At 39.8% G+C, this 14336-nt stretch overlaps 1 protein-coding gene across 3 annotated transcripts in view; it reads left to right on the top strand.

The window, feature by feature from the left end:
* Window positions 1-14336, top strand: part of NALCN (sodium leak channel, non-selective) — a 281346-nt gene that overhangs the window by 217808 nt on the left and 49202 nt on the right. For all 3 annotated transcript variants that reach the window (XM_061629379.1, XM_061629378.1, XM_061629380.1), the window contains 2 exons: window positions 8588-8724; window positions 11402-11543. In XM_061629379.1, coding sequence (XP_061485363.1) covers window positions 8588-8724; window positions 11402-11543 — 279 coding nt within the window. The remainder of the gene's footprint in view (window positions 1-8587; window positions 8725-11401; window positions 11544-14336) is intronic.

Genomic DNA, 14336 nt, shown 5'->3' with positions numbered 1-14336 from the left:
TGGGGTTTGCTGCCTAGTTCTGATCTGCTTGTATTCCAATAGTCTGTGGTTCAATCCCAAGCCGCCTTTTTTTTTGTTCCCGCTTGCTTTTGTACTTGCCGATTTGATCCGCTGCATGGCTTTTTTGGTGGTGAAAAAAAAATACATAGTTTTTAACATAAATGCTTATGTAAATCCATGGAAGTTAATGGATAATAGCTATTATAATTATGAAGAGAATTACATAAAATTGGGGGATTAAAAAAAATGTTGTGCCTATTACAGCTGTGGCCCGTCGCAAGAAATCAGTGCTGGTCTGAGAAGACAACAGACTGTCAGATTCATTCAGAATCCAGTACTAAGTCCGATTTAGTGAATATTCTCCCTCATCCCTACTGACAACTCCCACCCCCCTTTTGTACACATTGAGCTATGCTTCTATGAAGGCTACGTGCAGCATGAAATGAATTGTGCACCTTTGTTTTATGGAGGAGGAGAGCGGCACTGTATAACTTCTTTTTTCCAATTTTCCAAGAGATCTGTTCAGCTGATTCTGATTTTGGTATATTCGATTTGCTAATCTATTCACATGTCAGCTGGAGATTTTCATCTGTTGCTGCCAATCATGTTGAATTGCTGAGGAAAGGCCTAACTGAAAAATTAGGAAATCACTGTAGCAATTTTCTTCCAGTTACTACAATACAATTGGCTCCCTCCCACAGTATCTGTGTATGGGTTGTTTCTGGTGTTACAAACAAGCATCAACAAAGCAGACACTAATGACTCCCATTTCTTCTTTTCATGTAAGTTGAGAAATGTGGGGAAGGAGAAATAATATATTCATATCTCCCACAGTGATAGGAGTTTGCTGAATACACATCTGGTCCTTGTGCATCTTCCTGACAGTGTGATGCTCAAATTCCCACTTCCCACATTATACAAGATATAGCAAAAGTGGACGTGTTTGTTGTTCATGCTTCCTCTGTTGCTATTGATCATCAGATAAAAAGGAGAACAGGATTGCAGTGCTGCAATTTGGACTGTGTATCCTTAAGCTGCCTATATGCTTCCAGGCTCAATTCAAAGTGCTGGTTTTGACTTATAAAGCCTTACACGGCTTGGGACCACAATACCTGGTGGAACGCCTCTCCCGATATAAACCTACCCGCACTCTGTGTTCAGCATCGAAGGGCCTCCTTCGGGGGCCCACCCAGAGAGAAGCCCGGAAGGTGACAACAAGAAAATGGGCTTTCTCTGTGGTGGCCCCCGAACTATGGAATTCTCTCCCTGATGAGGTACGCCTGGCGCCAACATTGCTGTCATTCCGGCGCCAGGTAAAAACCTTTTTGTTCTCCCAGGCTTTTTAACAACATTTTAACAACATTTTTAACATCTATTGCAACACCTACATTTGCACTTACGCTCTTAATATTTTAGTAATTTTAATTACTTAACATCTTAATACTTTTAACTGATTTAATATGTTTTAATATTTTTAGGCTTGTGTTGTAGTTGTTTATATGTTTAATTATGTTCTACTACTTTTGGTATATTGTTTTTAAGTTGTTGATATATGTTTTTACTTGTATATTGGATGTTTTTATGTTGTGCACCGCCCAGAGAGCTACGGCTATTGGGCGGTATAGAAATATAATTAATAAATAAATAAATAGAGACGTTTCAGGTACAGGAAGGGCAGAGAAGTTGTGCTCCATAAGGATCCCAGTCATTATAGGCAACTCATTCATTGTAATGTATCCTGAGGTGAATGACTGTGGGACAAGCCCATATTTTTTTTATAATATATCCTCTGTGTTCAATGGGCAGTGTTCAACTAATTAATAGCACTAGTGCAACAGGACTTTCTCCTTTCTCCTCCGCCCATGTGCATTCTGCAACATACCCAGATCTGCTCTGGAGGGTTAGGGAAAAAAACAGAAGAGATTTAGGGGGCACATGGGGGGGAGAGGGGGGAAGTTCCATTGCGCTAGTGCTAATATTTGCACTAGCTTTCACTAGCACTAATATTTGCACAAGTGCTATTATTTAGTTGAATAACACCCAGTGTGTATTGTATGTGTGTGTGTTTGGGAAAAAAATACATAGTCACTGCCAAGCACTGCTATTCTGAGATTATACCTTGAGTAATTTCAAATTGGAAATATCCAGAAAAGAAAATGCCAAAGCAGGCAGGACCAGTGCCAGACATGACTGGGCCCTTGGGCACCAGTCTGCCCTGGGCGTGCGGCTCCTGCTTGTTTCACCTACCTCTCTCCTGTTTTTGCGGCTGTGCATGCTGCGTGCGCAGGGCTACTATCAACCAAGATGGCAACAGAGGCTTCTTTAAGGGGCTGATGCCCCCACCGCCATCTTGATTGATGGCACTCATGCGCATTACGCTATGTACGCACACATGCCTGCCATCTACCAAGATGGCGGTAGGGGCATCAGACCCTTAAAGAAGCTTCCTCTGCCATCTTGGCTGATGGCAGCCCTACGCCCGCAGCAGCAAAAACAGGAGAGAGGTAGGTGGTGTGAGCAAACGGGCAGATGGCCTGGAAGCTCCCACTCTGTGATCCATGGCAGGGACCCTGCCACAGATCATGGAAGGGGAGCACTACTCACACATCCTAAGAAGGGGCCCTTCAAGGACCCCTCTGGGCCGCAGGGGCCCTCGGCCAGGGCCCAACCTGGCCGCCCTTTGGCACCAGCCCTGAAAGAGGAGGTGGGGGGGAAACCACCTTTCCATTATATATTTGATCCTTGTAAATAGTTTTTTTTAACAATTGGTAAGACTGATAAGTGCATGGCTTATTTTAGTTAACAAAAGGAATCTGCAATGACACATTCCAACACAGCTACATACAAGTAGGAATACCATAAAATCCTCTCTCATGCAGGTAATAAAGTACAATGGTATCAAAATTTACTCTTATTATGATTCTTAGACTAGTTAAATAGAAAGTCAGGTGTATAGCAATTTTTATGATTTCACAGCTTTACAGAAATAATCTCTTCATCTTGGGGGAAGCATTTGATGCATGGGCACATAGCCCTGTTCAAATTGCAGCAAGCAAAAATGAGGCAGGCACAGCCCGCTTCAAGCAGGTCCCTAGCTTGATTTGGCTTGGCCCCATCCAGTCCTCTCCTTCTCCCTCTCCAAAGGACAGAAAAAGACTGGATTCCAATGAAAGCAAGATTTAAAAATGAGATTTATTTGTCAGTGACTCAAATTTAATGTAAAAATTGTGAAATTAGATCAAGCCCTTAATGAAGTTCATGGAAGGGAAATTTCCCATCTCCTTTCTTACCCACCAGCTGACCTCCCATCTTGAGCAGAAGGGCTTCCCATTCCTTCAGAGAGGCTTTTCAGGGGGCAGATACAGTTACATGAGAAGGGAGGGGAAACTCTTTTCATAAATTTATTTATGTTAACTTGTCTTAGGATTCATACATCAATATTTCATCCCGCCCCCAATGATAGGAATCTAAGTGACCTCAGATTTATTTATTTATTTGAGTATTTATACCCCCTCCAATTAACCAAAGTTCTTAAGTTAACTTCTTTTTGTCTTGGTTGAGATTCCTAAAATACAGGGATTATTTTTTATTAAAATCCTTCAAATTACACACAAATAAAAGGGCATTGAAATCCTCATTTACTGTATACATGGAATGTAAAGAAAAGATTATTGAGGGCAAAGTTTTACAAAAAAAAACTTTTGGTGTTAGTTATGACTCCAGATACCATGGGTGGTGGTGGTGATGGCGGTAAAACAATTTAAGCATTTTCTATAAATTGAACAATGCAGAGTTTGAACATGATGTGTGTCATGCAGAGGAAATATTATCTCCAAATACGTTCAGAGTCACTAGGTGAAGTTAAATGCCTTGCACTGCCCAATATGCAGCATTATACTCAGCACGGTGGATGTTGAGATGTACTGTAGAATGGCTTTGAGTTTAATTATTTTTAAAGCATGTAAAGCTTGTTTTCAACAAGATATCTTTACGTAACCTGGGGTATACTTCACTCTTTAGCTATAGTGCTCCAAAATAAGCATTTCTTTTTCTTTTTTGCTTATATTAAAATCTATCAACACCTTTTTATTTTTGTGTAAAGTGTTTTGGCTGTCTTATTCAGCAGTTCTTATTCAGTCACTTTGTTTTATCACATTTCCGTGAAGGACAATATTGCCCCATTTCATAGGCTGCTGCAGAGTACAAGTTCCTTTGTGCACAAGAAGCTTGTCAATTATTATTATTATTATTATTATTATTATTATTATTTTAAATGTCATGGGAAGAAAATCCCCTGAAATAAGCCATTTGTTGCAGGTTTAGCCATGACATATTAAATTTTAGTGCGAGGCTGCCTCTTACTCTGTTCTTCTCTCAGAAGCTATGTTTTCATTAGCATTCAAAAGCCCAAGTACATATCCTTCAAGTAATGTCCAGTCTGTATTTTTCTCCTCTGTTTTAATGATACAAATGTCAATATTCTTTCTTCCCCTCAAACTCAGTCTTTGTAGTCCCACAATTTCTCCTTTGCACTTAATCCCATGTTTTGGTACCTTAAAATAAGGAGGCATTCAGAACTCAGTCCAAACAACTACTTTACATATACACAAAGGGGTTGAGCATGCCCACTGAGAGTTTTGAATCTTCTTTTTAGTAGCAGCCCTCACATGCCATACCACAAATACCTGCTTTTTAAACTTTCCCCTCACACTTGCCATGTTAATATGGGGGACTTCTATTCAAGGAGCAGGAGGAGTCCAAAGCTCCCCTTCCTGAGCTCCTGGAGTTGCAGCCTTTATAAATTGTTTGATGGGCCCTATTTTCCTGTGTTGTTGAAGACTCCAGAGCTATTAGGCTGCTACTATAATATGAATGTTAAAGAGTAGAATAGAATCTCATATTTTTGTTAAGCCTTCCCTCCAACCCCAACCCTCAATTTCAAGTGTTGGCTGTGGGGGTTTCACATCTCCTTCCAAGACATGTTCCTTTCTTTAGCAGATGCCAGATGTCTTCCCTTCCCTCACCACCCAAAGATTACTTTGCAGTTTTTGGTGAAGGATCTTTTGTCACTGCTGTTTTCTAATCTTCAGACTGTTGCTCTGGTTTTGATTCTCATAGGTATTTGCAGCATCTCCCAATCTGTTATCAAGCTGTTCTAATTAGTATGCTGCTTCCATCTTCGGAATTCATTAGCGAAGATAAGGTTGGACATAATTGTGGCCCTTGCAATGCCCTTAAAGGACTCCTTTTCCCTCAGCTCACTACACTATCATTAATCTGCATCCTTTGTTTTGTACTCAAACTCAAAGCATTTTCAGTGCATGTGGCACTTTGTGTGCAGCAGCGATAGCTATTCTGAGGTCATTATCCTTCTACATTGGAGGCGGAGAGCAGGAGCAGGAGACTGCCCTTCAAATACCTTCAAGTTGTTATCTGTGATTAGATGTTCTCCATCAATGTCCTGGTGATTGTACTGAAATCTAATTATATAGTTTGGTGGTTCCCCCACATTCCAAAATGACTGAAAGTTTTAGGGGACAGTCTTTTACTAGGTTAGTTTTCTTGTGAAGTGGAAATACTGGAAATTCATGGTGCTTCTGTGTTATCGGTTTTATTTACATATATTCATGCTGAGTGGGGGGGAAGTAAGCAAGCACATGATACAGTGTGCTTTTAAATAATACACACACCAAACATAGCATACTTCAGGTAAGGCTGCAATCCAAAACACACTTACTTGGGAGTAAGTCCCATTGAACCCAATGGAGATTACTTCTGAGTAGAATGCATTATCATAGGATCATAGAATAGTAGAGTTGGAAGGGGCCTATAAGGCCATTCAAGTCCAACCCCCTGCTCAATGCAGGAATCCAAATCAAAGCATTCCCGACAGATGGCTGTCCAGCAGCCTCTTGAATGCCTCCAGTGTCGGAGAGCCCACTACCTCTCTAGGTAATTGGTTCCATTATCGTATGGCTCTAACAGTTAGGGTGTTTTTCCTGATGTTCAGTCGAAATCTGGCTTCCTGCAGCTTGAGCCCATTATTCCGTGTCCTGCACTCTGGGACGATCGAGAAGTGATCCCGGCCCTCTTCTATGTGACCACCTTCATGTATTTGAAGAGTGCTATCATATCTCCTTTCAGTCTTCTCTTCTCCAGGCTAAACATGCCCAGTTCTTTCAGTCTCTCCTCATAGGGCTTTGTTTCCAGTCCCCTGATCATCCTTGTTGCCCTCCTCTGAACCTGTTCCAGTTTGTCTGCATCTTTCTTGAAGTGTGGAGACCAGAACTGGACGCAGTACTCAAGATGAGGCCTAACCAGCGCTGAATAGAGGAACTAATACTTCACATGATTTGGAAACTATACTTCTGTTAATGCAGCCTAATATAGCATTTGCCTTTTTTGCAGCCACATCACACTGTTGGCTCATATTCAGCTTGTGATCAATGACAATTCCAAGATCCTTCTCACATGTATTACTGAGCCAAGTATCCCCCATCTTATAACTGTGCATTTGGTTTCTTTTTCCTAAGTGTAGAACTTTGCATTTATCCCTGTTGAATTTCATTCTGTTGTTTTCAGCCCAATGCTCCAGCCTATCAAGGTCCCTTTGAATTTTATTTCTGTCTACCATGGTATTAGCTGTGCCCCCCAATTTTGTATCATCTGCAAATTTGATAAGCATGCTCTGTACCTCCTCATCCAAGTAGTTAATAAAAATGTTGAAGAGCACTGGGCCCAAGACCGAGCCCTGTGGTACCCCACCTGTTACTTCCGCCCAGTTTGAGAAGGAACCATTGATAAGCACTCTTTGAGTACGATTCTGGAGCCAACTGTGGATCCACCTGATAGTTGTTCCATCCAGCCCACATTTAGCTAGCTTGCTAACCAGAATATCATGGGGCACTTTGTCAAAAGCTTTGCTGAAGTCAAGATATATTATGTCCACAGCATTCCCACAGTCTACAAGGGAGTTTACCCAATCAAAAAATGAGATAAGATTAGTTTGGCAGGATTTATTCTTCATAAATCCATGTTGATTCCTAGTAATCACTGCATTGTTTTCAGGGTGCTTACAGATTGACTGCTTTATAATCTGCTCCAGAGTTTTTCCAGGGATTGATGTTAGGCTGACTGGTCTGTAGTTCCCCGGTTCCTCCTTTTTGCCTTTTTTGAAGATAGGGACAACATTAGCTCCTCCAGTCATCCAGCACTTCACTCCATGATTTCACAAAGATAATAGAGAGGGGTTCTGATAGTTCTTCAGCCAGTTCCTTCAATACTGTAGGATGCAGTTTATCGGGCCCTGCTAATTTGAACTCATTCAAAGTTATTATGTATTCCTTGACCATTTGGCTATCAATCTCAAGTTCCAATCCTGCCCTTTCTACTTCATGTTTCCCGGGAGGGTCATAGACCCTTTTTAGGGAGAAAACTGAGCCAAAGTAGGAATTGAAGACTTCTGCCTTTTCTTTGTCATCTGTTATCATTTTGCCATCCTCACTGAGTAGCATTGGACTATACTTAAGGCTTCTCTCTCTCCTTTATTGGCTATATTCTGCTTCTGCCAAGCTGTTGCTTTCCAACCCATGCCCACGCGTATGGAGTGTGTCAATAACTAGTAGCCATCAGCCATCAATGCTCATTTAAGGGAGTATCTTTTTGCCATCAATGTCCATAGAAGAACCTCTGCTTCTAGTAGCTATTCAGAAGCCTAAACAAAAGGCCATATCATTCCCCAAAGGAATACACATTTCTGTGGGGAATTCTGTTGTCTTTCTTTAGGATTTTGAGGAGCGTCTAGGGAACCTGCTTGGAGGAGGTTCACTAGGAACTAGTGAAATGTCTGGGGACCCAGCTTAGAATTAGTTTACTAACGCCTTAGGAAAGCATCCAGGATTATCTTCTAGCCCTCCTTTGCATATGCTCTTTTTCCTTTTATCTCCTTCCAGCCCTATTTTTCCCCCTGAGTATACTCCAGGGTTAGCTGGTATAGCAATTACTTTGACCTTGAAGTCAAACTACTGAGCCAGCTATATTGCCTTCAAGTTCATTAGCAGAGAGTGGCATTTCCCTAAGGATCAGCAAGGAATTCCAAAACTAGATTGCTTGGTCTGCTAAGAATTTAGTGACTTCTTGGTAGATGAGCACTCTCTTTAGTGACAGAGCCCTTCATCAAAGTATCAGAAATCTAATTTGGCGCAGATTTACTGGGGTTTAAGCATCTATATTATCCTTTTCCCATTGGCTAAGTGTATGATATATATAACATACCACTTATATCCACAACAGATGAGTCTAATAAGAAAAAGAAGTAATATTTATTTTCCTTGCAGAGTGTTAGTGAACTGTGGAAAAATACAAAGGAAATACAAATGTTTTAAATCTTTCAAGAAATGGACTATCACAGCTTCAATTGTGTCAGTAGTTCTAAAACACTAAGAAATTAATGTTGGAACAAAAGAAGTAATGTCTGTAGTTCTTTGCTGCCATCTTGTGTTTCTTCAACTGATTACATTTTCTGTTCTGAAAAAGCAAAACTTGATTCCTGGGTTATTTCATTTTATTTATTCATTTATTTGTTTAGCTGAAACAAAGTGAAGCAAATGCAGATACCAAGGAAAAGCTCCCACTGCGCCTACGGATCTTTGAAAAATTCCCTAACAGACCTCAAATGGTAAAAATCTCCAAGCTTCCTTCGGATTTTACAGTCCCCAAAATAAGGTAGTATCCATTTTCAGCTCTGCTTACATATTAGGCACTGTGAAGAGCATTTTAAGATAGGTTCAAGATTTTCTTTAGATTTTCTTCTCCAGTGTGTTATTTAGTGTTGTGCGAAATCCATTCCATTTCCTCCCTGCCTGCACTGCCCCTTGATCCTCAACCTCTTCAGTGAATTAGTAATTTTTTCTAAGTTCCAAATTTTCATAGTGCAATCCTATACACATTTATTCAGAAGTAAGTCTGTGAATTCAGTAGGGCTTACTCCCAGGTAAGCAGGTATAGGACTGCAGCATCAATTAGAATTAGCCCAGCTGGCCTTAGTCTACTGTCTTTCTTGTGCTGGAATTCAGTTGAATTCCCAAAGTAGAATAACACCCAGAGCTATGTGGCAGTTCACACATGGCAGTTTGTATGTCTAGATGTGGATGAAATAGATCCAATTGGTGGCTAAAGTTGTCTTCTAATTATAATCCAGACTTAGCTCAAAATACAAACCACATTTTCTGCATGACCACAAGATTTAGATTATCACTAGCAAGCAGTAAATATATATAAAGTTTTGATGGTAGCATAGACTAAAGCAATCATACAACTGTTTAAACTTGCATCTATCTGTAGTACAACTGCACTCAAACCATATCCTGTGTCGCTTTGGTCATGTGACCATACACACATGCACATGCCCATCTTGCCCTCCTTCACTTTGCTCATACGACTTCTTTGCCCTGCTCCTCTTTCATGGCTGCAGTAATAATTGACTCCCAAATATCAATCACAAATATCAGTCATCAAGAAGAGACAAGACAATTAATAGGGGGAAGGGGGATTGTGCCCGTTGGCGTCCTCAACATCTGCATATTGATCATGGGTTTCTAAACGTGTGTGCAAAGTAAAATAAGCTTAGGGGTGTGGTCTGCTGTCGCCACCATCTCATTCCATTACATTGATTATGCCCTGTTTGCTGTTGTCTGGAGAGATTTAAGGTTACTAATACTGGCTGAGTCTTCTGAGGTTTACAGACCATCCCTTTGCATGTTTACTCAGCAACAAGTTAATGTGCATGGGACTGAACTGTTAAATGGGTGTAATAGTCATCCCTTTTTCCAGAAAAGCCAGGAAAGTATAGTTCTGTGAGGGGCTCAGCTATACATTACTAATAGAATTCTCAGCACTGTCACCAAGCTACAATCCCCTGGCTTCTTTGAGGGAAGCCAATGAAAGTTAAATTGGTACAAAACCAGTACAAACCTGTAGTACAGGTAAATTTATTTATTTATTTATATCCTGCCCTTCTTCTCAGTAGGAGCCTAGGGCAGCAAACAAAAACATTAAAAAAACTAAAACATTATAAAAACACTTTAAAATATATTACAGCAAAACATCCTTTAAAATATATTAAAACAAAACATCCTTAAAAACATCTTTTTTTAAAAAAAGATTTAAAAACATTAAAAAACAGTTCCAACACAGACCCAGAATATCTTGAATATTTTCTGTGTATGTTTGGTGGAGAGGTGGTGACAATTAAGAGAATCTCTTTGAAGTACTGCTCTTTAACTGAAAGAACATACTATTTTGCCTGTCCTTTTTTTTTTTTTTGCTTGTTTTTCCACTACTTGTGCATTACCTGCAGGGAACAAGCCCGGAAATAATATCTGCTTATGTGAATTGCTTCTGAAGGGGTGAGGAATGGGGAATCTTCAAATTGACAAGAAAATTAGAATGGCACATTTATTACAGAAAAAAGCCAGCAAAATATTATAGTCATTACATTTGTATAAACACATGTATCTGAAATTTGTTTCTATTCCACATTCAGAATTTACATTAACATTTTATTTTTGACTCTCAGTTAAACAGCCTATAACTTTGCGACAGACCTCAGCATTCTGCTTTATATAATATGCTTGACAAACAAATACAACATTATTTATACATGGTTTATGAATAAACCAACATAATTTTTAATGTACCATATTACAGAATTAATTAGTTAGTCGCATAGTTAGCATACTAAGGAAGAGGTGATGGAAATGTATGTATGTATTAGCTGTGATTCTGTCCTATAGAACAAAATATAACCAAGTAAATGGCTGTAACAAACAAGTGAAATAAAAACAAAAATCTGGCTGATGCAAAGTATGATCTTATAAAATACTTCAAAAGGCAAATTTTGAGGCTTTTCCACAAACAGATGTTGTCTGAATTCTTGCCAAAGATTTTGTTTTCTGAAGAAAGGATATTTTCTATGGATATAACAGATTTGTTTTATTTTGAACTTGGAACTTAGAATAATAGAATAGTAGAGTTGGAAGGGGCCTATAAGGCCATCCAGTCCAACCTCCTGCTCAATGCAGAAATACAATTCAAAGAACTTAGTACATAGCAAAATCTGACAGAGAGGTAAAGTACAAAACAAATTATTTTAAAAAAGCATAATTAGAATCACAGAATCATAAAGAACATCACTTATTTTAGACTGTCGTTCAGATTCATATTTGTTTAATGTTAATTTAGTAATTAAATCAAAATCTGTCGTCCATAATATGCTTTGTATGGTTTTGTATTTTCATTTTATCTTCTGTTATAGTATAAGCAATTATGACATGCTATGGAAAAATACTGTTTGGGATTATTTCAGTAACTATCAAAGCTTTCTCTCCTTTTTTATTTTAAGGGAAAGCTTTATGAAGCAGTTTATTGACCGACAGCAGCAAGATACAACTTGTTTACTGAGAAGGCTTCCATCAGCTTCTTCTTCCTCATGTGACCACTCTAAAAGATTGGCAATTGAAGACAACAAATACATTGATCAGAAGGTAAACAGAAATATACGAGTAATATAGAGTCCTCCATGCTTATGATGATTAAAATTCTGCAAACACATAGAACCTTTATTATCCAATGTGGCAGATAGAACTTGCAATTGTAACCCTTTTTATAGCCAACAATGGGAAAGCCCTGCTTGTGATTTGGGAGAGCACTACCTGACTAGACTATAGTCCAGGTTTTTGATTGATGTTAAGTAAAAGGGGCCTACAGTTAAAAGTTCTAAACTAATTCTGAGTATTAACCACTCCATTATGAAATCACAGTGTAGTAAAGAGATTAGTAGTTTGTGATGTGTTCACACGTACCAATCTATAAATCAGTTTTCCCCTCAATAAGTTTTGCACACAAATATTTATCATATGTAGCATTCATTCTTTATAGGACCTGCAAGAAAAGAGGGAAAGTAACATATCTGACCAAACACTGCCTCAGTGATTTCAGTACCATGTCTGGAGCATAGTTCAGTCCCCAGCATCTCCAGTTAAAGGGTCTCAGATAGTAGATCTGAGAGAGACTTTTGCTAGATGCCTTTGAGAACCGGTGCCATACAATATTGGGCTATGTGGACTGACTCAATATAAGTTTACTCATGTGGATAGAATGTTAGATTGCATTTTGTTAGACTGATTCTGGCTTTCTATAGTTACAATTACCATAGCAACTTCCCATTCAAATGTACCAATATTCTCCAAAATCTCTTATCTCTAACACAAATTTGAAATAATAACTTTTTAAAAAATGAATACTTGTCTATGTGCCCTGTAGAACAGAAATAACCATGAACTATGGGGGATGTTAAACACCCAACACTGAAACCACCGACAAAAGATTCTGCTGACAGCTGCAGCTTCCTTAGTGCATGCTATCTACATTTCATGCAGTGTGAATCAGAAAACCTAGAAAATTGCATCTAAAATAATGAATTAGAGCTTTTTAGCAGTGTAATGAAAGTAAGTTTCTAGCTATGATGATCTTGAGGCCCTTTAGACAGTCCTGTCCCCACTCTTTATCCCAATATCCTATAAGGGAGGAGCACTTGGTAAACAGCATTATATGGGTGTCTGGTTAGCCCAGCTTTATTGCTTGGACTAGAGAGCTAGTGTGGTGTAATGGTTAAGGTGTTGGACTACGACCTAGGAGATGAGGGTTCGAATTCCCACACAACCATGAAGCTCACTGGGTGACCTTGGGTCAGTCACTGCCTCTCAGCCTCAGAGGAAGGCAATGGTAAACCCCCTCTGAATACCGCTTACCATGAAAGCCCTATTCATAGGGTCGACCATAAGTCAGAATCAACTTGAAGGCAATCCCAAATCTAACTAAAATCTCATTAAAAAGCCACCATCACCTAAGGAGTGGTATGGTTCTTATATATTAATTGGGAATCTAACTGGGGTAGCAAGTGAAGTTCTGCCATTTTCCAAAATCTAACTGCCTAATTCCCATAAAGGGTAACTGAGCTATGCAAATCCAGTATAAACTCACAAATGAACGTAAAGGTTTACTTAACTGAGAAGTTAGATTTATGAACAAACACAACGAATACAGAAATTCAGTTAAGAAAATAAAAAGAGAAAAATGATTCTCGTTTCATGTATTTGTCCAAACTGATATAATAGGTAGATGGGTTATATCTTACATGTCTGCCAAAGATCCATAGCCAGAGGTTGTGGTTTTTAGTAAAAACAACAACAATGCTCTCTCACTGTGTACCAGCAAATTCAGGTTGCATCATTAAAGTGGATTTGGCTGTCCGGCACAACAAAACCGCTTCAAAACAATTGGACTTTTTGCCGCAAGGGAAGTGGGGGATAACAATTGCTTGATGCTATGTCGTATAACCACGTCGCAAACAAATCAAAATGAATGTTTGTAAAATTTTCTCTTATAATGAGAGACCTCAGAGCCCTAGAGGTGCCCTTATTTCAGGGCTTGCCTGGTGGATCCCTAGCTTCTAAGGAAGAGAGAGACCCTTCTCATCATAGGTTCCCTCTTGCAGACTGTTTTCAAAAGCATTCATGTTAATCCCCAGCTATAGAGAGTTTCTTGGCCAGCCCTCCTTCCCTTTGTGTACTTCTACTCCCTTCTGCCTCCTCTTGCTTTCTTTCTGATCTTTTATCTTCTCTGAGCTAGAGCTTAAGAAAGATATAGACAAGTTAGAGCGGGTTCAGAAGAGGGCGACGAGGATGATAGCCGGTATGGAGAACAAGTCTTATGAGGAAAGGTTGAAGGAACTTGGCATGTTCAGTCTGGTGAAGAGAAGGCTGAGGGGTGACATGATTGCACTCTTTAAGTACCTGAAGGGCTGTCACATAGAGGAGGGTACAGATTTGTTCTCTGCTGCCCCAGAGGGTAGGACTAGGTCTAATGGTTTTAAGTTGCAGGAGCGTAGATTCAGATTGGACATTAGAAGGAACTTCTTGACAGTAAGGGCAGTTCGGCAATGGAACCGACTGCCTAAGGAGGTGGTGGGATCCCCTTCGCTGGATGTCTTCAAGCAGAGGCTGGACAGCTGTCTGCGGGAGATGCTCTAGCTGTAGATTTCCTGCTGTGAGCAGGGGGTTGGACTCGATGGCCTACAAGGCCCCTTTCAACTCTATGATTCTATGATTCTATCCCCTCCCTACTTCTTTGAACTGCATTCTTCTTGTCAGTCCTCAATCCTCAATCCTGCAGCATTCCAAGCTGTCAGTTGCCTCTATCGCTTCCAACTTCTGCCTTTTATGCAGCCTTGGTGCATGCTAGTGTTTTCCTTGACTTGCCATTCCCTTGCCATTCCA

This window comes from Rhineura floridana, chromosome 5 (genome assembly GCF_030035675.1).
Source record: "Rhineura floridana isolate rRhiFlo1 chromosome 5, rRhiFlo1.hap2, whole genome shotgun sequence".
Classification (NCBI taxonomy): Eukaryota; Metazoa; Chordata; class Lepidosauria; order Squamata; family Rhineuridae; genus Rhineura; species Rhineura floridana.
Note: the sequence above shows the minus strand (reverse complement) of the source record. Positions and strands in the feature narration are given on the sequence as shown.